Consider the following 25,419-nt stretch of genomic DNA (forward strand, 5'->3'; position numbering starts at 1 on the left):
TTCATCTATGTTAAATTAGTGAAAATGTGTGATATCAGCTTTGATTTAACAAAAAATGTACAAAAGAAAAATTTGGGGCGGAGGTTGTCTTCTTAATTTTGAACTTCTGCTGAATTCAGTGCAACAATTTAAGCTGAAATCTTTAACTTTAGCACTTATTGTAAGTAGTTGTAAATGCAGTAAAAGTATTCTGCACTAAAACTGCATTTACCATGAGAGAAACTTGGTTTGGTGTTATTTAAAGACATCAAAAAACAACCCACAATGTTAAATGGACAAAAACGTCTCTACTTTGCCTGTAATGTGCAGGAAATGAGGCCCCAGTGCTAACAGTGTTAAACTGTTCAGCCTGATGGTAGAAATTGTTTCCTTTTCAGTGATACACTTTCCTTTACTTGACATTGTAAATTTCCTCTCCCTTTCTTATTTTGGCTTTTTTTTGTGAGTCAACCATAGCTGCTACCTGTGGTAGCTGCTGCATATTGTTCCACTTCTTGTCTTTCTTTGGCAAAAATGATGTCAACCTGGTGTTTAGCTCAGTGGTAATGATAGTTTTATAGTTTAGTCTAGGATGTGTTTGGGAGATGCACGCAAGCCGCCACCAACCTTTGTCCACTTACAATTTAGAAGCAATCGGCACAACTCACACTGCCAATTTAATGGGATATAGAGCCGCTGTAGGATTCAGTGACACTCTGTGACATTCTTAGGTTACAGTATTTCCTCTCTCCATACACAGCACACGGACAAATGAGTCAACAGTTTGCTTTTTAGCAGCGTCAATGAAAACTGTCTAAAACCAATTTGTTCTTTTTAACCCTTTAACTCCTGAAAACCTACGAGGAGTAATTCAAACTCTTTTTGTCAACTGAGTGTTTTCTGTCATATTTTAGGCCTGATTAAAAAGCCTGATTGTGCTCTGGATATTCACGGCCAGAAATTTGACCACACAAACCAACTTTGCAGTGCAGTAAGCAATGCTGTAAACATCTTTCTTATTTTAGTATTTTGCATTTCTGAATTTTTTCTTGTTCTGCAATCTTTTATCGCCCGTCTTTGAGTCGTTGGGTTATATTTTGGGAGATTTGGCTGCAAATGTTGCCCTCTGTAGCTCGATGTGCTAGCTGTGGAGAATATCAACAAGACTTCAGACATCTTTCTGGGAACTGAGTGTCTGTAGGAGGAGGGGGGTGTAGAGGTTGAGTGCTGGCTGTATAATAACCATTATTCAGCTGAGATGGCTATCCGGAGAGGGCTATCAGTGCTGGGGCCAGAGACACTGTGATTAGATTTCCCCCGTGTTGCTATTCTTCTTCTGTCCCTTGATCTTTCTGTGCCACTGTTCTCCTTTTGTATATTACTCAAACAGTTCAACAAGAATCTTACTGGTCATAGAACTGATGGCATGTCACAGAGAGATGTATTGAAGAGATGAGAGTTCAGGTTTCTTTCAAAGTTTAATTTGCTTTGGTCAGAAGCTGTGTCTTTGGAAATGTTCTATTATCAAAATTTACCAACTGTCAATTCCAGATGACAGAATTCAACAGCTGTTTTTCACATCCTTTACTCTGCGTGTTGTTCAAAACCCAATAAACAAATTGCTCTGTTGACCAAATGGACTTTACTCCATTTGTACCGCATCTGTATTTTATAAACACCCTCTCAGCACAGGCCCCTTGTTAATGTGAACAGTTGTGGCTGCAAAACAGGTGCAGAGCAAATGAAACTGCATTGTTGAGAGTCTGAGCAGCTGGGTCTGCCTATTAGTTAAAGATCTAATTTTTCAGACTCCAGTGTGTGGCTTTCAAAGAGTGCGCCAATGTTTTTCCATCCACATCCACTTTCATCCACTTCCGCTGTCTTTATTATCCCATTTCTTTGCGACTTCTTCGACACACACATGTCCCTTTCTCTCCCATTCTCTCGCTCCTCCCTTCCTTTCCTCTCACTCTGCCTTGCTCCCTCTGTGGTATCAATGCACGGGGCTGCTTAAAGCCTGTGTCTCTATGCTGTGGCGGTGGGTAATCAGTTAACCTCATTATGCTGCTGATGAAATTAAATCATTGCAGTAAGTGAAAATAATAATATGAGTAATAGGTGCGGGGTATGGTGGAACACCCCATGGCATTTGCTGCAGTCCCAGCCAGTCAAGATTTACCTCTCTCTTTCTCTCTCTCTCTCTCTTGCTGTAGCGAGCCATCGGTGGAAGATAACCGATGGCTCGGAGAAAAAAAGGGAGCTTTCAAACCACCGATGTTGACATCAGTTAAAAAGTCATATGTAATGTAATATGTCAGCATCCATATGCATATCAATATGCTGACCACCAGCCAGCTTTTGAGCTGCCAGGTGCCTGTTTGGTTTAGGTTTGGTTAAGGTCCTGAAAATTATAAATGTGTATTACACTGCATGGATAACACAGCTGTACTTTGCACTGCCTACAAAATGGCAGAGTGAGTTCTAAGGTTATACATTACCTTTTCAGCAAGACTGCTCATTTATCAGTCTATTATATGTTCCCTTTGCCCTAAAAATAGTGAAAGCCAAACCAAATGGCCATCAAATCACATTTCTGCGTCTAGTGCAGTTACCTGGTTCGGTATTTATTTATATATTTAGTTTAAGAGATGGTTTGGTAGCAGTGAGCAGTCAGTGGAAATGAGATTAGTCGGGGGACTTATGTGAGTCTAAAGGACAGACCTTTTGGAAGGCTGCAGTTAGCATGGTGGAAAGCAGAACGCAACAGCAGGCGTGAGTCTGCAGATTAACAGCCGGGCGGTGGCTAAGCTAACCAGAGGCTGATTAAAGGCTTTGCACCTGTCACTTGCATAATGATATTAAGTGGTGAAGCAAAATTAAAGACAATTATGGATAATGATGGCATTCAAAAAAAAAAAGCAAACCACAGACAGGCTACCTATCCCTGCCCAGCTCATTATGAGAGCCAAGCTGCACAAACCATATACATTGTCCTTTTATAACTATGGATTAAACTAATGAACACAAGCAGCAGAGGTGGGACCAAGTCATTGTTTTGCAAGTCTCAAGTAAGTCTCAAGTCTTTATCCTCAAGTCTCAAGTCAAGTCTCAAGTAATGTCAGGCAAGTCAGAGTCGAGTCTCAAGTCACTGGTGTAAAAGTCCGAGTCAAGTCACAAGTCTGAAACTTTGAATTTCAAGTCCTTTCGAGTCTTTAAAAAAAAAAAAAAACGAAAAAATAATGTTGCAGTTATATGCTAAATGTAAATATTAGACCATGTAATTTTAAAATCTGTGTTTTTCTCAACACATGACAAAATAGTGAACTTAGAAAATATACACAAATTGTGAAATTGCACCTCTTTAAAATGCAGCTCAATTAAACCTAGCTCCAAGAATAATTTTCACCGACAGTTCTGAGATAAGCTGCATGTTATTCTTGGATGCGGTTGTAGGACCGGCTTTAAAATCGCATGACAAAAATATCATACACATTTAAAAAAAACTGTATCACCAACATAGCCTGGACAACATTTGCTAGTTAGATGAAGTCAGCTATCTCATCTTAGCATATTTATATGCATATTTATAATCATACGGTTCTTGGAGTGAGTGCATACACTCATGAAGTTTAGTAACTTCAGGTCACTGCAACAAGCCCAGGTACAGTTTACCGACAGATGGGTGCAGGACCTTGAAACGCACCGTGTCGAACGAAAGACCATCGTACGTATCATAAGTTTACCAGTCTCACAAATCGTCGTCATAAATATACATTCCTTAACCGTTTATTAATAGGACCTTTGAGCTCAACGGTAATTAATTAGTAGTGGAAATAATTTCTGGTAGCATCACAGAAATGTAGCAGTGACAACAATATTGTATGCTGTAATCGTACTGGGCAATTAGTGATACAAAAAACCTGTTTTATCCGGTGAATAAAAGCATATGTTTTTGTCAATGTACCATAATAACAGAAGCGAAACGCAATATTGTGTCAGGACAATTCACTATTTATGCACAATAAATAAAGGAGCATAGCGCGACAATTTCTGTTCAGCGCCAGACTTGCTTGTAACCTATATCACCAATTATGTTATGAAAATGACGTATTAACTACTAAAAAACACTGACCTTCGTGTAAATGCTTGGAGCAGACTAACCTGTGAGCTGGAGTGTTCTGGGACGTTATATTTGATCTTTGAATGGCTGCAATCCAGGCCATCCGTCGCATCTTTGTTACTTCGGAAACATGGCTTGAACAATTTCTCTTCAACGACGTAATCCGATAACAACCGATCTCTTTACCCGTCGGCTTCCCGTGGCTGTCATGCGACCGGCTATTGCAGTTAATAATACAACAGCTTCTTGACATTTTTGTGTTTCTTTTTATCGCTGTATAACTGATTTTAATTGAAAGCCTGCGTGCGCTAGTACCGCTTGCCACGAGTTCCCAGAATCCTTTGCGGTTCTACCCGTGAATGACGTCACATTTTCAATCTCTATATAATATGCATGTTAAATTTTATATTTGGGGTAAAATATCAAGTCTTTTCAAGTAAACCGGTTCAAGTCCAATTCAAGTCCCAAGTCATTGGTGTAAAAGTCCAAGTCAAGTCACAAGTCTTAGAACATTTTTTCAAGTCAAGTCTAAAGTCATAAAATTAATGACTCGAGTCTGACTCGAGTCCAAGTCATGTGACTCGAGTCCACACCTCTGACAAGCAGCATGGAATGTTTGCACTGTAGTTCTTTCAGGCAAGCATTGTGCTGTCGTAAAGAAGATGCTTTGCAGTTGGAGCGATGGTTAAAGTACGTCTCCAGGAAATGATTGAGTTAATATAAAGTGTTCTGAAGTTGTGCTTGTGTAGTAAAAGACTGAATTTATATTTGAAAATTCTTGCCAAAATGCGGGGTGTAACAGCAAAGTGTGTCTCGTAGCACTCTGCGAGGCTGTAAGGTGATTACTGGCCTAACTGACAAAGGTTGCTTTCAGCAAAACAAGAAAAGAAAAAGAAGGAAAAAGAAAACAGCAACATTATCGTTGAATAATGCATGTGTGTTGATTCCATTTGGCTTGAGAAGATCTGTCATTTCAGACGGCATACGTCATAGAAGAGTAATTGCTGTGCCATTATGGAGGACTAGCCCTTTGGGAATTCTAGGATACTATCATCCCGTGTCATTGGTTTCCTTCTACCCTTCACAGTCAGGCTGGCTAACCCTAAAGTAACACTCCCTCGATGAGTGATCTATTTATTTTTGCATGGCCGCCTTTATCAACAGAGTCTGTAAGCTTCAGGGGAAAAGATGTTATCAGACTCTATTCCAGGGGAAGCGAGCAACCAAAATACAAGCCTTTTTTTTCTCCAGGAAAGGCTGCCGATGCTGTATCAGGTCAGAGCAGCTAGAACGATAGCACGATCTCTCAGAGAATCCGCTATCCCTGTTTCTTGTTTACTGCTGTTTTCTGTCCTCCCTCGCTTCTCTGTGCACATTCACTCTTGTCTAATAGTGCATGTTTTCAGTTTCATAAATGCTGTCTGTCTAGGTTTCATTCGACACTTTTCACACTGTAAAGACGTAGTTAACGCAATGTGCCGTAAAGATCCGGCAACGTCAAAGGCATCAGATGTAACACGCAGAGAGCAAGGTAGACCTGCTCTTTACAGATATCATTGTCCAAGAGGCAGAACAAGCTGGAGAAATGCTGAAGTGCAGCACATTTTATGGTATACATGGATCATTGACACACAGAAGATGCTGCATGTGAGAACACGTTCCTATGTCTTTGCTAAGTGATGTGGCTTGCTTTTTGAGCTCTAGAGATTATATGGGGTGATCATCAATAACTGATGGAGAGACTGTGAAAGCATGAAAGGATGTAAATGCCCGCATTTTTTTAAACCGATCACTGAAATATTTATTTTGCTTGACCGACGTCAGCCTTAGTTTAACCGGCTTTGATTTGGGACCCTCTAGTTCTTCTTTTTGTTTTTTCAGATTGTCTGAAGATTCAATATTTCATTTCTAAATGTGAATGCACATAAAACCACTACTCTACTCTCCATATCTCCCTACATAGTGTGTCATATAAATCCATAAAATAAGCGTATGTATTTCGGTTTCTTTTATGTGGCAATTTTACCAATTAAAGCTAAAACAATTCATTATGAAAGCTACGTGAATCAATAATATTCACTATCTTGAAATTCCTGCTGCCTTTTGATTTGAAATGCTTAACTGTGATGACTTAAAAATGTGACAGTAGTGGTTGTGAAAATGAAATATGCCTCGGTCCTGTTAAGGTTTTTAAGGGAGTCCCACCATGATATCACTTGCAAATGGAAAATAAATAATAGCTTTTTATGACTGTCCTTTAAAGGCAGATAGTCAGAGTCTGTGACTCAAGCTGCTCCCCTAATTTCCCTTGATTTAGTGCTCGCAAAATATCCGTGAGACCACCACAGTGTCTGCAAAGTGAACATGAGGTCATCGGCTTGCCGAATGAAAAGTGAGCTAAGTCAGTCAATCTTCTCCAATTTGGGATGTGGCTTTACTCTTCTGAATCATATTACAGCTTAGGGTACTTCCCCCTCAGCTCTCATCAAAAGAGAATTACTCACTACCCTGCTCGAGTCCGGGTAGAGGTCAGGGGATTTGACCCATGAGACTAATTGCCCTAAGAGAGCATGGAGCCTGCATCAGAACGACGATGACAATGAAGAACACTAGACTGTCATGTGTTTAAAGTGAAATAATTACTCAATGGTGCGTGATTATTAGCTGTAAGGATACCACAGCGTTCGTGTGTCTGAATAACAGTCACTGATTAGTGTGATGGCACTTAAATTATCGTGATAATAACGGCAAATATGTTCAACTGTAACTGCCGAACTCATGCACATTTAATGCAGATCTGTCAAATCTGATCAGTTACATCTCTCTGCAGACTTTTTTTAATTCCACAGTGGCCATTTTGACTTGTCACAGTAGGGAAAGCACTGGTGCATTAATGATGGCTGAGGGGAGAGGCTCTACTTTTGCAGATGCTGGTTCGCTGTATTTGCTTACTGGCATTCTTCGTGGAACTGCGTCACAGTAGTTCCCTACTGTGACATGTCAAAATGTCAGCCATGAAAAGCGTCTGTTGGTGTCAAGTGTGGGCATTTGGGTTGATAGTGTGGCTCAGATGAACAAATGTCTAAGATTTTCTGCTTAAATAATATGAAATTGGTCCACAATGGTTAAAAAAAAACTATAGAAAGTCTATAGTAAAAGGAGGACTTGTAACCATGGCAACCTAGTGGGTAGCACATTCAGAGAGTTCTAAAGATAAACACAAAATATTCTTAAATCTTGTGGCCTTAACCTAGCCAAAGAGTGAGCCAAATCTTTACTTAAACTTGAAATCTAAACGTAAAAATGAAATCTATTAATAAGCGAATGAAATAACCTCAGAGGACTCACGTGCACTCTCCTGCTCTTTTTTTACAGAGGACCTTCTTCCACCAGGCTTCCCTAACATTGACATGGGGCCTCAGCTCAAAGTAGTGGAGCGCACTCGAACAGCCACCATGCTCTGCGCCGCCAGTGGCAACCCTGACCCGGAAATCACTTGGTACAAAGACTTCCTGCCGATTGACCCCACTGCAAGTAATGGGCGAATCAAACAGTTACGCTCAGGTAAGGAAAGCTAAAGCATTGTATTGTTGCTCTGGTTCCTTCTTACTAATGTGAGCCCTCGTTTAATTTCCCAGAACATTTTCGACGGCACGTAACATTGATGTTTTTGCTGTTTTGTGTAAGCTAATGTATGTGTAATGCCCAGTATTTCCTTTTCTGAAGTCAATTATTTTCTCAAAGTGCCACTGAGAACACATGTTCATTTCTCTAGTTTGGGAATGCTAATTATTTCAACAGCCTTTACTTTAATCTGTGACTCGAGAATTCATTCAGCTCTAAATGTATAATCATTACATTGTGCTAAATGTTATGCTAAACAAATGAAAATCACCCAAAAAGGTTTTTTAAATGTGTTGGATGTTGGTCTAATAAATGGAGAAGAGGCACAAAGTTTTAAAGTAAAGCACACAAGCTCTTGTACATGTTAATATAACTGTTGGTCATCATCCAGTAGCTGGTGAGGGAGATGATGTTTTAGAGTGTAACAATGTAGAATGAGGTCAAAGGATTCACAACAACTGTGTCAGGACACAATAAGAGCAAGGTCCATCTTCTACACACTCAGTGGTGGATATGTTGTCTTGTTCCCATTGATTAAACCCCACTGAGAGGCCCAGTAAAGCAAAGTCTAATTATATAGCTAATTAAGTGCAGGCCCGCAGGTGGCTCAGGGCAACAAGGGGTAGATATTTTAGGTCGATGATTTGTCACCATTCGAAAAATCCAATGACTTGTTTGTGTTGTTGTTGCGAATGTATATCTGGGTAGACGACACTAAATAAAGAGTGTGTTGTCATTCACTTCCTGTCCTAGTTGTGGTCCTCGAGAGCTATGTACACAAAGTAATCAATTGGTCAACTAGCTATTCATGCTGTACCTTACAGAGCAAGTTCACAGTTCTGTATTTTTTATTGGTTCCTCTTTAAATTATTAGTGTCTTCAATTTTGAAGCAGATTGAATTTTAGAATTTTTTAAATTTCAAATTGAGTCCATGCCTTGTCTTGTAATTTCATTACATTCTTGCAGGGTTTTTTATTTTTTCTTATTGGTCACTCACTAGACTCCTGTGCAACTGTTGACAAGGATATAAATCATGTGAAACATGGGCTATATTTAGTACCAAGTATTGGTACAAGCACTGCCCCTCCTGCTGCATAAAAGCCAAATTTTTATGATGATGTATTTATGTCATGAAATTCTTTTTAAATATGTAAGTTAAATTTCATGCCATGAGTTGCTATTTTTTTTTTTACATTCCAGATATTCAAATTAAGCAGTAACAAATAGAAATGTGCACTGAAAGATTTAATTGCACAGTTACGATCACATTTTGAATTATTGTTGTTTGTTTCTCACGAGTATCCGGCAAGGGTAGGGTTTTTTTTTCTCTCCACCAGTATTTTCTTTAGTCATACTGTATTATACTCATGTCGAGGGCCAGCTTCTCTCAAAAAAAAAATTCAATTACCTAGTAACCTTGTTAACATGGCTTTTTGAGTTTTGTGCCTCTCTGGATAATCCACAGAGAAATTCAGCTTGGCGTCTATTGTCTAATCTCTGTACCATCTGTCTTTATTTGTTTCATGATTTTTCAATTGTCTTTGTTTGTCCTGTTTAACTGAAACAGAGCTGTTTACTCGTAATTGTTTTTCTGAATGTTTTGTCCATATTTGTGTCTGAAACTCAGATGTGCGTCTGTCCACATCGCAGAGTCTTCAACACGTTTTATGTCATTTTGACCTTTAACACAATTAAAAAGCCCCAACGAGAAACAAAATCACAAGCCAATTAAAAAATGGAAAATTGCACTAATTGTGATATTTTACAACTAAAAATAAAATAACATAACTTTTTAATAATAAAAAAGAAATCCTCTAAATGTGTTCATAAATTATAAATAAAATGCACTGTGATTACATCTCACTGTAATAAAAACTGCTAACAATGCTGCGGTGGGACAAAACACCAAACCAAACTTTAGCCCTTGGAAAGTCACATTGAACCTTATCTTAAATAAACTATGTTTTTTTCTTTTCCTATTTATCTGTTCTTTCTTTGCTATTTTCAGAAACCTTTGGTAAGTGTCTTGCAAAGCTCAGCAAACCAGCCCACTGTCCTTGAAGCACATGGCATATTTATACTACTGTCCAGAATGCATGATTTCGCTGCTCCTCCTCCACCCTTTCCCTCCAATTCCACGTTCCCTATTTTTTCTTTCTGTATAGCCTTCATTTTTCTTTACCCTACTCCTCTTGGTTTCAACTATATATTCTTTCACCTCAATACTACAACTGGATTTATAGTAGAAAGACACAGAATGTGTTGAGGAAGCATCATGATTCACCTAGCAGCATATTTTCTTAAGCAGCAAGTCTTTTGAGGTAGCGTCATACTTCATGATAAAGGTAACATGCATGGTAGGTCGTATAAACAGTCCAATTTGGACCCTGTCCACATTATTTTAGTACATGTATCCATGGGATTCCAAGATTACCTCAGAAGTAACGGTATATGAAGTTACCTTTAAGATTTATCCCATTTACAGCAAGACAAGAGGCCCTAAGTAAATAACTGGAATCCAACGCAGTCATTTCTTTGCAGCCTGAAGCATTTCTGGGCTTCTTAAAGGGATATATAGCAGGCACGTTTCTCCAGCAATGCACATTGCTTACTGATTTATCTAACCTGTTTTACTTGAACCTCTGTGCTTACAATAAAGCATTGCTTCAAAAGCATTCCTTGAAGGTGCAGCGAGTACTGTCAGGGGCTTGAATTCTTAAACATCAGTGCAGAACTTCTGGAATGCGTATTCCAACCCTAACTGGTGCTGCGTAAACCCTCTGGTCTTGGCCAAATATTTTGTCAGGAGAGCATTCTTCTTCTCTTGCCAGATTGGCCCTCTGCTTCACTACTTAACAAATGTCTTGCTCAGACTTTATTGCCCAGACTAGAGGCCAACTGATAGCCTCCTGACTTACGAAATATTTGCAAAAGATATACCCAGTCACTTCAAGTTGGATGTGTTTTACAGAAATTTCAAACTATACGTGCAAAAAGGAGGGGAGACAAGGAAATTACTTTCCCTTTTTTCAGTACCATAGCTCTTATAAGGTTATGTTAGCTTTGGGGGCTTGCTTTTATTCTATAGCTCTTCTGCTGGAAAGCTCAGCGGTCAGACAGGATTTATGGTGATTTATGGCTTGAGCCCCCTAGGCTGCCATCTTCTCATCCCCTTAGCTCTTCTAGTAGCCATCTTTGGTCCCTAATAACTTTTTCTTTTTTGCATTTATAAATGCACTTAAGAAATCCCCAAAACAGAAAACATGTGACAGCCTCAGCCTCCCCTCCAACTTCTTCTGATGTGCTGATCACTGTTGACAGTTTCTGGGGCCTCTCTGTTTGCATCAGGCACACTCTCAAGCCTTGGGGGGGGGGGGGGGGGGGGGGGGGGTGTAACTCTGGTGGGCCCTCTGCCATAAACGGTGGTTAAAGGGGAAAAGGAAGGGGAGAGAAGCAGGAGAAAGGAGACCATGGAAAGTGAGCCAAAGTCCATCATTTCAAAAACTTTCCCAGCTTCCAGCTTCTGCAAAGAATCTATATTTCCTTCTATTTGGCCTTCATCTTTAAATCATGAAATGTGAATGTTGATTTAAAGTGTTTGCGCTCCCAAAAAAAGGAAAAGATACGGAAAGACGGAAATAGCATCACCACTTGGATGTATTACCGTTGTTTCCAACATAGCTGATTAGCTGACAGACTGGTTCCTTATGTTCCAGTCCCTGCTTTGCTGTCAGAAGCGATATTTGCATCAGGGTTTCCAGAGGACCTCCTACAGAGGTGTGTAGGGAGCTTGACATTTCTTCTTATCTTCCTATGTCTCCAGACCTCAGGCCCTCCCTAGCCTTGTCAGCCAGAACAGATTAACTGCGGGGCACAATGACAGTAAGAGGATGGGCAAAAGTGTTCTAAAGATTTATGTCCTTCCTATAATAAAGGCTCAAAATCAGGACCGTGACATTAGATGGCACTTTTAAGCATATATTGAGCTTAGTTAGAGTTGCATGTAACAGGTAAACACTCAAATCCAGTGTCATCAAAGCTGCTGTGAAGAGAGTGGCTCGAACCTCTGCAGGGGTCGTAACAACAGCTAGGTTTTCCCTCCGGCCTGCTGTGACACCACCAGGATCCGAGGCTAGTGTCTGTGGTGACGAGAAGGTCAGCCAGACGCCCTCTTGAGGGTGGCCAGACTCTGACACTCTGCCAATCACGCAACCCTATTTGCCCCCCCACACAGATGTGTAACATCTCTGGCCAGAGACAATCTGGCCATCTGGTTACAGACTTTAATAATTTTTGAAAAAGATATTCAGAGGATTGTTTAACAAAACAGCTGGGGTGTTCTGTGGAAAAAAATAATGCCACATTTGATAATATGAGGAAGACAGCGGCATGTTGAGATATATTTAGGTCATTGTCACCCTAATCTGATCAACCCCTGGCTGACCAAAGCTTAGATGGGAAGCTTATGGCCATTAGGTTGCATGCCCGTAATACAGGTGGATTTGCCGTTGTAATTGAATATTGGCTGGCCTTGTGGACCCAGCCTGCCTGGCCTTCCTCAACAAAGTTTTAGATTTTCATTCTCATGCCTTTTTATATTCACAAATTAGAAATTGCAAACCACTACAAACCAAAGAATCGCATTTGTTTTCACTCTGTGTGTATTTGTTTCTCCTTTATCCACCATCCTCCTCATTTAACTTATTGTTTTCATCTCCTTCTCAGTTTTTTGTCACACTGGCCTTCATAAGATCCTCCCCTTTTTAAACCTGCTTTATTAACCTTAACCTTACTCTAACCTTAACCTAACTTTGACCTTAACCTCTAACCTTCAACTAGTAACCTCTTAACTCCCGACTAAAATCCATCTGAGCTAAAGCAAGATAAACCAGCTTCCTGCAGCCTCTAATCAAACTCTAACTTTATAACAACGTAACCTTCCCAGCCCCATTTTCCTTTGTCTTGTGATCACCTATATTTATATGGTCTCCAGAGTTATTGCAGAAATGAATAAATTGTCACTTTGATTTTGCCTGGTTTTTCAATGACTCTTAAGTGATCACCGTGGCACAGTAACACTGTTTGTGGCTACAAAACGTTGAGTCTTTACAGACTAGGCAAATCTAGAACATAAGAGATACCCTGATTTTCCACTTTAATCACAATGTGAATAAATGTAGCAATAAATTAAACTCCAGTACAGTAAATGTCAACAAATGCTTATGTTAAAAACATAAATGTAAACTTTTTGATGTAGAAATATATAACATAGTCCAATAGAGCAAAAAGGAGCATTGTAAACCAGGCAGAACTTCAAACTCAGTGACTGAATCCTAATTGCTGGTATCACGAAAGATGGCACAAAAATGTAATAATCTGACCGGAAGGTGCTGAACATTTTCACACCCCTCGTTGCACTGTAAAAAGTATGGAAAATGCAGGGCTGAGATTATATTTTTAAAAAATCCAACAGATTTATAAAACTATGTGTGCATTTCAAAATCAACAGAAACAGTTCCAGTTTCACTGCAGTTTCACTGTCAGCTTAATAAAGCTATAAATATGCCTGATTCTGTTTTATATGCCTTAGTCATTGTGCAGCCCCACAACCATCACTTTGTAATCAAGCTTCTTCCACTACTCATTAGACCTGTCAGTAACAGTGGTGGGAAAAACAAGGTGTAGTTAAACAGACCCTCATGATGTCAACATATAACAGTCCAAAAGCAGAACAAGTGTCCGTAACACTGCCGAGGAAAAATGTCACACTCGGGAAAATATCATCAAAACTTACTTAAACAGATCCTCTGTATTTTCTCTGGGCAGTATGCATGACTGCATGCCTATACATGGGCCAAACCTCAAATGTTAGGCTCAGTGGATAGTGAGAACCCTTGATCCTTAGCCCTGTGGGTGCAGGCAGTCTATGCCAAGTAGGAATAACCAAGGGCACATTGTTGCCATGAGTCATCCTTTGATTTTAAAAATGCAGACTAAGAGAGAAGCAATACTGCGGATACACACACAAAAGCAAACAAACTCTAAAACTGGGTGAAAGAGAGAAAATTAATAGAGCCGCTAAAGCAAGAAAACAAAAAGGAATTATAAAAAACAGTCAAGAGTGGAAGGACAGTTTAATTTGAATTTGAAGGGGTTTAAGTTAAGCTGGCTCCCCTTCCCACACCCAAAGCTGTGCCTGTAAGGGAAGCATTTTACAATGCAACATTTCAAACTACACTTAAAAAGCCCACCGGCCAGTGACTGGATAAGCTCAATATTTTATTGTCCCTAATGGGACATTTGGCTTGCAGTCAGCCACGTAACACAATACAGCCTCACAATAAACAAAGATAGAGAAACATACAACTCGCAGTGAAATGAAACAATTGGAAAAAGCAGGGAGATTGAATGACTGGGGATATGGGATGAAACTTGAGGTAAAGAGCCTATCTGTCACAGTTAAACAGGTTTATGACTTGTAGGATAAATAAGAACTTCAGCCTGTGTGATTTAACTTGCGGTTGCCTGAAGGCACAACCTGAAATTCTTGCTCAGTGGAGATTCTTCCTCCGCTTTTAACATGTTAAGGTTCAATGCTAATGTGGATGCTCAGTACTGAATAGTTGCAGTTTTTACGGACACCTTGTTCAAGTTCAGCTGGCTGGAAAAACGCCGCAGGAGCATAACTTGTCAACCTAAGAAACCAAACCTCTCGTGCTTGCCTCATCACCCTAAGTTACAGCCACGACCGAAGGCCAAAAAGACAGCAGTAGGTTAGCGCGATAAAACTCCCCATTGTTTTGTGATACCGGCAGTTAGATTGTTCTTTTTCTTTTAGCCCCCTTATATGTACAAGATTACCCAATGGTTTAATCGCCAAGTTTGAGTGACCCATCTAACCCAAACACCTCCTCTAACTATTACTAATATTAACCTTGAATTTCACTGATGTTGTGTCTTCATTTTTGTGTCTCCTCCAGTGGGTACCCCGATTCGAGGTAAGATGCTTAACCATCACGATAAAAACAGGAGAAAAATAAAAGACTTTAACTGACACATAATCAAATATAACCACTTCTAATTCCGCCAAAGTGAATAAATATGGGAAATAATCAGGGCTTTCCTGGTTTTAAAAAAATTACAACCGTTTTCTCTTCCCGCTGTCATTAAGACCCCATTTGTGTTCGTGTTCTGTGTCACATTCGTCATGTATGTTTGATACTCCCATGTTTAATGTCAACACTGATGTGCTATTCTTCCACCTGTGTGTGTGTGTCAGTGTGTTCTGTGTTTGTATCTTCCTGTTAATATTAAAAATCAGGAAACTTTAGATTAAAAGAGCAAACAGATGAATGGTGAGGCCTGTGAGCTCTGCTAGGAGTTGTGTTGGTTTTCCTTTAGTTTTTTTTTACCTCTGACAATAAAGTTTTAGGTCATCAACAAGTTCATGGCAGAATGGTTGTTAAAAACAGTTTTTTCCTCCAGCCCTGCTTTGATATCCTCCTCATTTGTGCATAAACCGCAAGGACGCTAACCTCATCTTATATTTGAATGCACCTCCCTGAAAAAGATAAGATATCAGGGGCAGCAAAAGTTACAAAAGTTGCTTTAATTCCCTCATGTTACTCTATGGGATATAAACCTATAACTGCAAATTTAGGAAGGCTGCTGAGAAAATGCCAGCATGGGCATCCTTTTAACATACAAAAGAACTGCTTGTATAACTTCAGAGGATGAATAGATGAATGGAAGGATATCAAGGTAAGAATGGAAGGACACAGGTGTGAAGCGGTGTGACTCCTGTGAATTACACAAAGGCTTTGTTCAAATAATTCTTCTTCTCCCCTCATTTTTTCCCCCGGACATTTTAACTTTCCTTTGTAATTATCTATCCCACTTTATAACTGAAACATTCAGTCTCGGTTGATTCAGCGGGGTTGTTGTTAAACGCTTTTGTTCCACAGGCTGAGCAGGTGAGTGAATATCTCAGTTTCCCATGGTTGTCCATGTAAGCAAGGGGATGAATTCAGCTCGTGTTTTTGATTTATATATTTATTTATTCCCCTGAGTTCCCTGATGAAGATAAGTGGAAGAGCATGGATGGATGTATGGATGGATTTAGATGTTATGATAAATAAGGGGAAAACCCCACAGTAGGTCCAGAGGTCCTCCATCCTCAATCGTTTCACACAACCAGTGCATGGAAATATTTTAAACGGTACCATGTTGTCACACATATTAAAGCACATCACAAGAGTCGGCAGTCCAACACAGCCAATCCAAGCCCTCCCTGCATCTTCTCGGTTAATTAAGAAGGCCTCATAAATCATATTGTGACAAATGTAACTTGTGAACTCTGCATTTGCATAATGACTTAAGCAGCTTGAAAAAGACGATTTTTCACCCATTGCCAATACTGACCTGCTGTCAGGAGTGTATGCCGCATATGTAATTACAAAACAAATTGGGTAGGAGTTGGAGGTGGACTAAAATTATAATAGAAGACTGAGGCATTTGAGAATGACATGTTCATATGGACCTATGAACATGCAGGTGTTCTGTGTACAGATCTTTAGGGAAAGCATTGTTGTCTCACTGCCGAGTCGTTTCTATTTCACTCTGTGATAGAGTTGATTCCCATAATTTACAATTTCAATTAATTTTAGTTCCATACGAAGCCGTGCAGGTGCCAGCCTTGAGGTAAGCGATCGCTGTATAGGTAGCTCTACTCCCTACCTGCTTCATTACTAATTTCATGGGAGCGTTACAAGCCACCAGATGGGCTCTGACAACAGTGGCATCACACGTGGAGCCTCATGCTGGTGCGATCACAGCATAATGACCTTGGGGTGGTGGCAGAGCGTTGCGGAGTGACAGCCAGGACACAGACAGAGGGGAGAGACAGTGAGAAAATGGCAAGTCCAGACTTGGCTGCCATGTAGCGCTACTGGCTTCTTCATTTATGCAGTTATTAAAGCTGCGGGTACACAGCTGAAGTCTGTAACTTCCAGCGTGTTGTCATTTATAGCTGCAAACAGAATTGATGTCCCATAACTCAGCAGTTCTTTGTTAATTGTGCAGTTCTGTTTTCTGAAACAGCTGTTACAAAACTTAAATTAACCAGCAGTTTGTGAAAATGAAAAACAAAATTTTGGTTTGCTTTGGTTTGGGTTTTTTTGCTTTATACACCTCAGCCGCAAAAGGTTGATGGGGAATTATCGTCGGGTGGCCAGGCGAATAGTGTGGACACCCAAGGTTGTGAATGTGATAACAATAGGTACAGCTACTAAAAATCTCAAAAGATTTTGAACTCAGGGTCAGGTCAGAGGACAGCATTTCTGAAAAGCACCTAGGTTTTTCACATTTAAACCATAGGTGCATCTACTTGAGGGGTAGCACTGGCTACCCTTAGAATTTTTTTTTCAGGTGTGGCCTGAATACCTTTCTCAGTTATTAAACACATGTCTTTATGTGTTTGCACTTTTATATGGTAAGCATACAACATTTGAAAAAGCTGTCAGTAGAAACTGAGGCATTAAAGTTTTATTGGGATTGCAGTCTGCACTCTTCTGTGCATTCAGATGAGTTTAATGCATGTACTAGTGAGGTTATTGTGTTTGTGTGTCCGTTCATACAGTAAGGTGCTAATTTGGGGTGTTAGTGAGAGCTGGCCAGCCGTTTTGTTCACCGCCTAAACAAATCTATCAAATCCTGCTGGAGCACACTAATTGAATTACACAAATGGGACTTTGGGGGGGGGGGGCACACATGGCAAAGCTGCTACAAAGCAGCGACTGGGGTGGGCAGACCACAGCTTTAGGCACTTTCTGAAATTAATCAACCATGCTGGCTCCTCCTCGCCCTCCTTTTATCCCCTCATCTGTCTTTTTGTTTTTCTATGCCTGTCTGTCTTTTTAACTCTTCCTCCCACCCTTCTTTTATTTTTATGGGGTTTTTGGGGGCTCTTTTTTTTCACTTCACCTCTCATAAAGGAGAATTTTGTTCCACTCATTTTCTCTTCTTTTCCACATCTCAGTTTGTGATTTTTTTTTTCCACCCAGTCTTCATATTTTTTACCATCAGACCTTGCCATTTGGTATGTTCTGTGCTTGTTAGCTACAAAAAAGGACAATGAAGTCTGTGAAACATCTGAATGGTCCCTGTCTGTGAATAAGATAGCTCTCTAACCTTGACTTCTAGACAAATCTAGTCTGCTTTTAAGTTATCGTTCTAAAATGATCAAAATTGGCATAAACTGAATAGGACAGCAAAATATATCTGCTTTTAACAGTTTCTCAGCAAGAGTGTTTGTCCCTGAATCAAAAACATGTGTTTGATGAACCTCGTCTAGGCAGTCTTCTTTGTTATCGCACCTTGGCACCTCAGTCCTCTTCTTCAGGTCAGCCTGCAGCATGTGGCACTTTTAACCAGGGCAGCCGTCACAGCTGGGACGAATGCTCCATTACAGCCTTCTTTATCAAATGAATGAAGGCAGTAAACTTGCTGCAAGACAGTCAGAGTGAGCAGCAGGGGAGGTTGGAGGTTGTGGGTCTTTGTGGTCACTCAGACTTAGAAGATCGATCAACCTGGATAACTGACGTCATTAGGAGACTTAGCCACTTTTTTCTCCTTAATGCTGACCTTAATAGTGTGCCATGCATTAATCACTGAGTAACAGACAGAAGGGTATCTTTTACTGCTCTGACCTAGTAAAACATGAATTATAACTCAGCAGAGGCAGTTTACTAATGATTATTGTAGCTGTTGAGCGGACAGCCGGAGCTCTGATCCATTCCCAGTACAGCTCACATAGTGTCCTTGAAAAGTCAAGTGTCCTTTTTAAATGTCCTTAAATTAGAGAGCAAAGAAATAAAGTGGTAACCACACAGTAGTTCTGTATTATGCTGGGCTGGAGTTAAAGTTGTGCACTTACAATATCTATTTATTTATCTATTGCTATGAAAAGTGGCATCACTCAAATGGTTAATCTGTATTCAGGACAGGACAAAACATTAAAAACAACATTTTTTTCTGTAGTAACTGGAACCGCAGCAGTGATAAACCTGCAAAAACTGATTTTGTAACTGGAGTAAAGTACGGTTTTTGTTTGCAGATAATATATAAAGTAAAAGTACCCATGGTTTTTGTTCATGCAGACATGATTAGGAGCAGATTAGCACTAACACGAGTATTTTCTTTTCTGAAAAAAAACCTGTGATCTGTGTAGTTACAGCAGTTTTTATTTGTGATAAGGATTAATAGCTGGAGACAAGGAAGCCGTGGCATTAAGACCCCATATAGGATAAATTTAATAAGCATGTGAGCAACACTATAAATTGTTGTGTTTATCAGTAAACACCAAGTGTTTGAACAGACCCGGTGCGTGTTTTTCTTTGTGTTATGTTTGCGAAAGATAATTTTCAGCATTTATTTCATTTCTTGTGCCACTGGCCACTCGCACAACAGGCTGGCAGAGCAGACAGAGCGCATTATGCAAAACACAGAGCGCAGCCATTTAAAGAAACAACACACAAAAAGAGAAGTGATAGGAACAAAAAGACACGTGGGTCTTGGTTTCTTGTGTGCACACATGCATGCTGCAGCTCCAGATAGGTCATCAAAAACATTTGTTGTCTTTATACCTTAATATTATCTGGTCTTAGACTGCCTGCCTTGTCACTGGCCATTGCAAAAAAGTAATATTATTATTTTTTGCTTCCTCTTTATGTGGTGAGATAATTTAAATGAACTAAATCATTTACAAAAGAGCAAGCCATAGCTCAAGGAAAATGTATAGCAAAACGAACACGAAAAACTGTATTTAGCCCCGATTTTCAAAAGGCAAAGTCACAGAGTCAAACGGGGTTTTTAGTGTTTTCTTCCTAGAATTTTTAAGAAATACATTTTCTCAGAATCATGGGAGGCCTGGAGGCTATCCCAGCTGTAATAGAGCAAGTTATGACAACTTTAAGACAGAAGCTAATAAATAGTGTATATTCCCCCTTCTCTGACATTGTCCCTGTACATTTTTTTTTCTTTCGCTTCCTTTCCTTCATTTGCTTCTCTGCTTTCAAGCATCTTGTGCTTGCCTTTCTCTCCTCCCGAACTTTTTCTCCCATGTTCTGCAACTAGAAAGACTCTTTTGTGTGTTCTTCAGAGCTTCATATTGAAATAATAGCTCGAATGTGTAATGAAGCCAGTAGGGGCTTGGAAACAATAGATAATCCTACCTAGCATGGTGTCTTGGAGCAAATGAAACTCCCCATCTTCTCTCAAAGTGTATTTTTTCTCTCTTTGCACTCCCCTCTTTGCCAGAAAGTTGCAAACAACACCAAATGTTGTTAATAGTTGGCTCTCAGTGCATCATTGAGATATCGGTGGTCATATTTTGTTTACTGTCAAATTACACGTGATAGATTGATATTTATTTTTTACTAGAGGAAAATGATCAGTAGCCGCCGACAGCACGTGACATAGAACATCACTTGTTATTCAACCGTGTGGTAACAGTTAACAACGAGGGGCTTCCAGCGATTTTATAATTCAGCGCAGTGAGTGAGGGTGACAAGCCGCTGGCAGAGCTTTCTGGAAGCGTCCACCTGGAGTTGAACTTCACACAGTCCTTACTTTGTGGTCTCCCTTGTGCCGAGGCACTCAGCTTCTGAGCACATTCCAACCCACCTGCCACCGCGCTGGCATTTGCTGTTCCAAGTGCACATCAAACAAATCCAAATCAGATGCTTGCATAAACCCACGGCGAAGACTGTGCCACCTGCACTCTGCAGGTAGATTTTTTTCATTTGGTTCATGAGCTGTGTGCCAGGAACAGTTTCCCCGTGAGGGATGAGGATGATCTGAGTTTTAGATTGAAATGAAGAGATGCTAAAAAGAAAAAACAAAAAATAGAGCGCCATAGATTGCTGTGGCTTCGTGTCTTTATTATTGTTTTGAAAAGCAAAAACTGACCCAAAGGTATAAAATAGTCATGAGGGAAAGTGAGTTATCTTTATAATTAAGCAGGATCAATGATCTCATTTGTGGCACAGCTGAAGCACCTTATTAGGCCAACGTTCCAGAATAGTAGCCTTGTTCAACACTGTGTTCAATCTACTTTGCTGATGTGATGGAGTAGGTTATGGTATATTACAAAGCATCCAGGGAAGCTGCTGGCATATTGATGCTTCCTGGCTAAACGTTAACGAGCAATGGTGCTGTGTTTGTCAGAGAGGCCTCGGCTGCAATCTGTCTGCTGAGCCAGCCAGAAGCCCTAATGATATCATCAGGAAGTGCCGTCAACAGCAAGTGCCGTCAACAGCGCTCTAATGAGGAATGATCTGACGCCTGTTGTTTCACCTCCCTCCTTTGTCCCTTGCACCTTTTTCTTCAGTGTCGCCAGGCATTTCGGTTTACTGTATTTGCGCATAGTATATAAGAAGCACTGCCGGTGAGAAATAATGTCTGAAAGTAGCTCAAAGGCGTCTGTTTTCGAACGCATAATAATGACAATAAGCGAGAAAAGAATGGGGGTCAAAGAGAGTGGCACACAAAATAGAGTAAATGTATAAGCGATTAAAATGCTTAGGAATTCAAATAACTGAACAGCAATATTAAAACCTGAATATTAATAATAATAATGCTTTATTGTATGTATTCGTTTGCAAGGTTGTTTGAGCATTTGTCACAATTTTGATGAGTAGTTATCACATGATAGCAGATGGGCTGGAACGCTGTGGATGTGTGGACATTTTCTCATAAACTCTCCCCCTGCACCAGCGCACACATGCACACACACACTAACACACACACTCTCCTCTGGTGAGCGTTATGCAAAGGGTGATTTACTAATCTCATGGGGTTTACAAGACCATCTCAACACCCTTTCTCCATTACCTTTCAGCATCCTTACATCATTACTTTATTGCACTTTCTTTGTAAGCGATCTCACATCTTACACGAGTTGCATAAACCAGCCTACTGTAGCTACAAATCCAGTGTGACTGATTCAGTCCACATTTTTATTCATTTATTTCCCCCCTTCTTTTTAATCTGTGGATGGCTGAGTCTGGAGTGGAAGCCAGTTTGTCATGCCAATCTGCATAAGCATTGCGGAGAGAAGCAGATCTTGACAAAGTGGTCCTGAGAAATTCAAGATACCCACCATTAAGAAGATTGTCTGACTTCTTCATGCACTGTCACAGACAGATTGACTAATCATTTCCTCTCTGCTTCCTGTCTCTCTGTCTTTTTCCTTCTTTTTTTTCCTGCCTCTTTCCCTCCCCGTCTCGTCTTTGTTCAATGTCGTCGTTTTCCAGGTGCCTTGCAGATCGAGAACAGCGAGGAGACGGACCAGGGGAAGTACGAGTGTGTGGCGTCTAACGTGGAAGGCGTGCGCTACTCGTCCCCTGCTAACCTTTATGTGCGAGGTAGGGAGCAACCCGGTCACAGAATCAGGCCAAGAAAACAAAACAAAACAGGAAGAATAATAAAGAAATAAAACATCTACCCATTCTAACTAAAATAACTTGACAGTGCAGCTCAGCCATAAATGGCATTACTGTTGAGCTTAACAAATGATAACTGCTTCCATTCTAGCCTAGTTGTATTTGCACCAAATGTATTTTGCAAAATAGTATTACCCAAGTAGTGTCAATATTTTAGCACTGATAGTATTGCCTGCCCGTAAATGTAATTTCATATGCACTGAAACTTCCAGATGTAAAACTATAATTGACCAACTAATGTTCTTCTCTGTTATGATGTTATGCTCCATTTTTTCTTTTAATGCCCTCCCCTACTCACTCGGAAGGAAATGTGTAGCACAACAAGCCGTATGTCTTTACTTTATCGGTTGTAAGACACCTTTTACCTGTAACTGTGTGCCCGATCAAATGTTTCCCGCGCTGTCAAAGTTGGAACCCAAAAAGAGTCCGGAAGGACGTCTTTTTGATTAGTTTTTTACAGGTAAAGGAGCACAACGGTAAGTCTGTCTTGATTGAGTGGCGAGGTATTATCGCCCGCCAATCAAAACCTCAACCCCTCAGCCTTCTCTAGATTTGGAGGAGGAGAACTGAGTAGGCTGCTCTGTTTAAAAAGAAAAAAAGATTATAAATAGTATACATCCTCTATTTCTTTGTCATGCTGCTCTGGAGCATAAATCCATAGTATTCCCATGTTTCTTCTTTGGTGTATTATCTATAAAGGCTTTTACAGTCAGTAGTAATTTTGGCTGGAATGTTCGAGCAAAGCGAAGATATAAAAAACGATCAGTCACAGGGAACATAGAGTTTCATAGGAAACAGACAATGAAGACAAAAGCGTACTCTCCACCACTAATGCTAAATGACAATGGATCCCTGTTGAGGGAGCTTTAATAAATTGAAGCAGATGCATTTTGGACGTGGTTTATTTATACTGTGCATATTAAATAAAAATGCCTCCGTATCTACTCAGTTTGTTCCCTCTGCTGTGTACCAAATAACTTTGTTCCCAATAAATAATTCACTACTCTGACATTATAAAATGGGTCAGGGAGCTGCTTTTTCATTATTATTGCTATTATCATACCCTGTGAAGTAGCAGCATAGGAAAGGGAAAAATTCCACTGTGAAGAGCTGAAGGTAAAAAAAAAGGGTTCATCAAGATTAGTTTCTGTTCTTGCCAGTGTTTATCCTGGAGGCGCATGCTGTCTCTTCTGTGATGCGGGCAATGTCAAGTAGCTATCCACCTTGCTAATACGTAGCATAGTAGGTGTTAAAAGGGTCATTGAAAATTCTAGTCAAGTACTCTACAGGCATCATTAAATACTGATGAATAATTATGGGAACACTTTGTTGACACAGCACTGGGATGTTCAGCAGCTCCTTTGGTCAAAACATATATATACATAAATATATATATTCCGTGATATCATTTCCAACAATTCATGCAGTCTCCATGAACACTGGCTCCATCAGCATGCCTTTAAAAGAGTACACAAGGGTCATAAATACTTAAGTACTTTCACGCTATGTAACACACTTGTTATGCTTTGATGGTGTCGACCTTTGTCTGTTTTCAGTTAACTTTTGTCAATCGATTCTTGATACTTGATGTTGACTATGTTTTGTTCACAAAGCAAAATGCACTTGAGATTAGCAGCTGCGGTAGGGACCAATTAAGAGCAGGAAATATATACATATATAAAAATCCTAAATTAAGACTGCAACCCGACTGAAGGCCCAACAACGGTGCTTCTGATTGGCTTCCAATGACATTTTTAGTGGGACTGCCTTAAACTGCAGCTGCTAATTTCATCCCAAACTGTGTCTTTTTTTTTTCTTCTTTTCAATCTCTCATTTGTTTTTTTTTCTCCTTTTTTGTTTTCTCTTGATTTTGTTTCCTTCTCTAATAAAAGCAAGTACGGCCGCAGCAGGAGCTTCTCCTCGTGGCTATAAGAAGCTTATGAAATTCTGAATTATGAGAATGGAAAGCTTGATGTGACTCCAGTGGCGCCTCACTTCCTTTTTTTTTCTTACCAGGCGACAGTGCGGCCACTGGGGTGAATCTGATTGTTTTGGTTCAAGTTTATTTACGGGGGTGGGGCAGGCAAGTGTACTTTCAAGACGGGTTTCACTGATAGCGGGGAAAGGGAAAAGGAGTGGAAAAAAGATGAAAGAAAAGGGAAATGTAGCTGCAGCTAAACACCTTGAGGTGGCTTTTTTTACTCTCTCTGTGTTTCCCCTATTTTTCTCTTCTCCTCATGTCATTGTGTTCTGCATCAACCCCTTTACATCCCTCAGAGCTTCGAGAAGGTTGGTGTGTTTTTTCTTTTTTACTTTTTTTAACCCACGTTAACAAATAATAAATTCAACATGTTGGAAAGAAAAATTTTTAGCTGTATTTGCCTATTTCAGAGCTCAATTGATTACTAATTTGAAGAGATACTAATCAGCTGATCCAAACTGCTAAATGATTATGAAAGAAATTTTGATTTCTTTTCAAAGGAAGAAATGATGAAAGCAAACCCGATTAGCTCGGGTCTTGTTAATTTACTTTTATGTTTGCATTGTGGGGCCTTTTCTCGTTTTGCATCCTTTGGTATTGCTTCTGCATCTAAAGGCTTTCTTGCATGTGCTGAGTGGAAATGCAGCGTGTGGAAATAACAGGACCTGTTGCATGATGGGAGAATGTAACTGCGCTTGCATGCCTCTTCAAAAGCCGTTTGGCCGCAGTGCTCTTATTGTTTCTGCATTCCTTTTTTTTCTTCAGTTCTCTTTCTTTGGTTTTGGTTGTATTTTCCCTAACACACCCCTTTTTGGCTTACTTTTTTTTTGTTTTTCCCTTTATTTCTTTATTTTTGTGTTGTGATTATAGTGTTGTGTTGTGCGTTTTCCTTTAGTTCCTTATCTATTGGTGACCCTTTTTTCTGTTAAAACATCAGTCTCTTTTTGTGGTTTATTTGTCGGTGAGATTTTTTTTTTCAAAAATGACGCTGCTCTGCTTCTTGGGTCTCGGAGTGCAAATGCAAATGTCGAATGAAATAATAAGTGTGTATACAGCCAGTGTTCCTGTCATCTTGTTTATAGCGATCCATTACTGGAAAAATTAGACCTGATTGGGCCTGATTGGCTTCCATGGTGATTTTAGACAGCCATTAAGGGATGCCATTTACAGTGTCGTGTGGATCAATAACAATATAATGAGTTTGACATCAAAT

At 40.0% G+C, this 25,419-nt stretch overlaps 1 protein-coding gene across 1 annotated transcript in view; it reads left to right on the plus strand.

Moving 5' to 3' along the window:
- The window catches only part of ptprsa (protein tyrosine phosphatase receptor type Sa), a 170,028-nt gene that overhangs the window by 68,783 nt on the left and 75,826 nt on the right, over positions 1-25,419 (plus strand). The window contains exons 5-6 of the mRNA XM_080883577.1: positions 7,475-7,663; positions 22,037-22,147. Of these exons, the coding sequence (XP_080739703.1) occupies positions 7,475-7,663; positions 22,037-22,147 (300 nt within the window). The remainder of the gene's footprint in view (positions 1-7,474; positions 7,664-22,036; positions 22,148-25,419) is intronic.

This window comes from Rhamphochromis sp. 'chilingali' (genome assembly GCF_963969265.1).
Source record: "Rhamphochromis sp. 'chilingali' genome assembly, chromosome: 5".
Classification (NCBI taxonomy): domain Eukaryota; kingdom Metazoa; phylum Chordata; class Actinopteri; order Cichliformes; family Cichlidae; genus Rhamphochromis; species Rhamphochromis sp. 'chilingali'.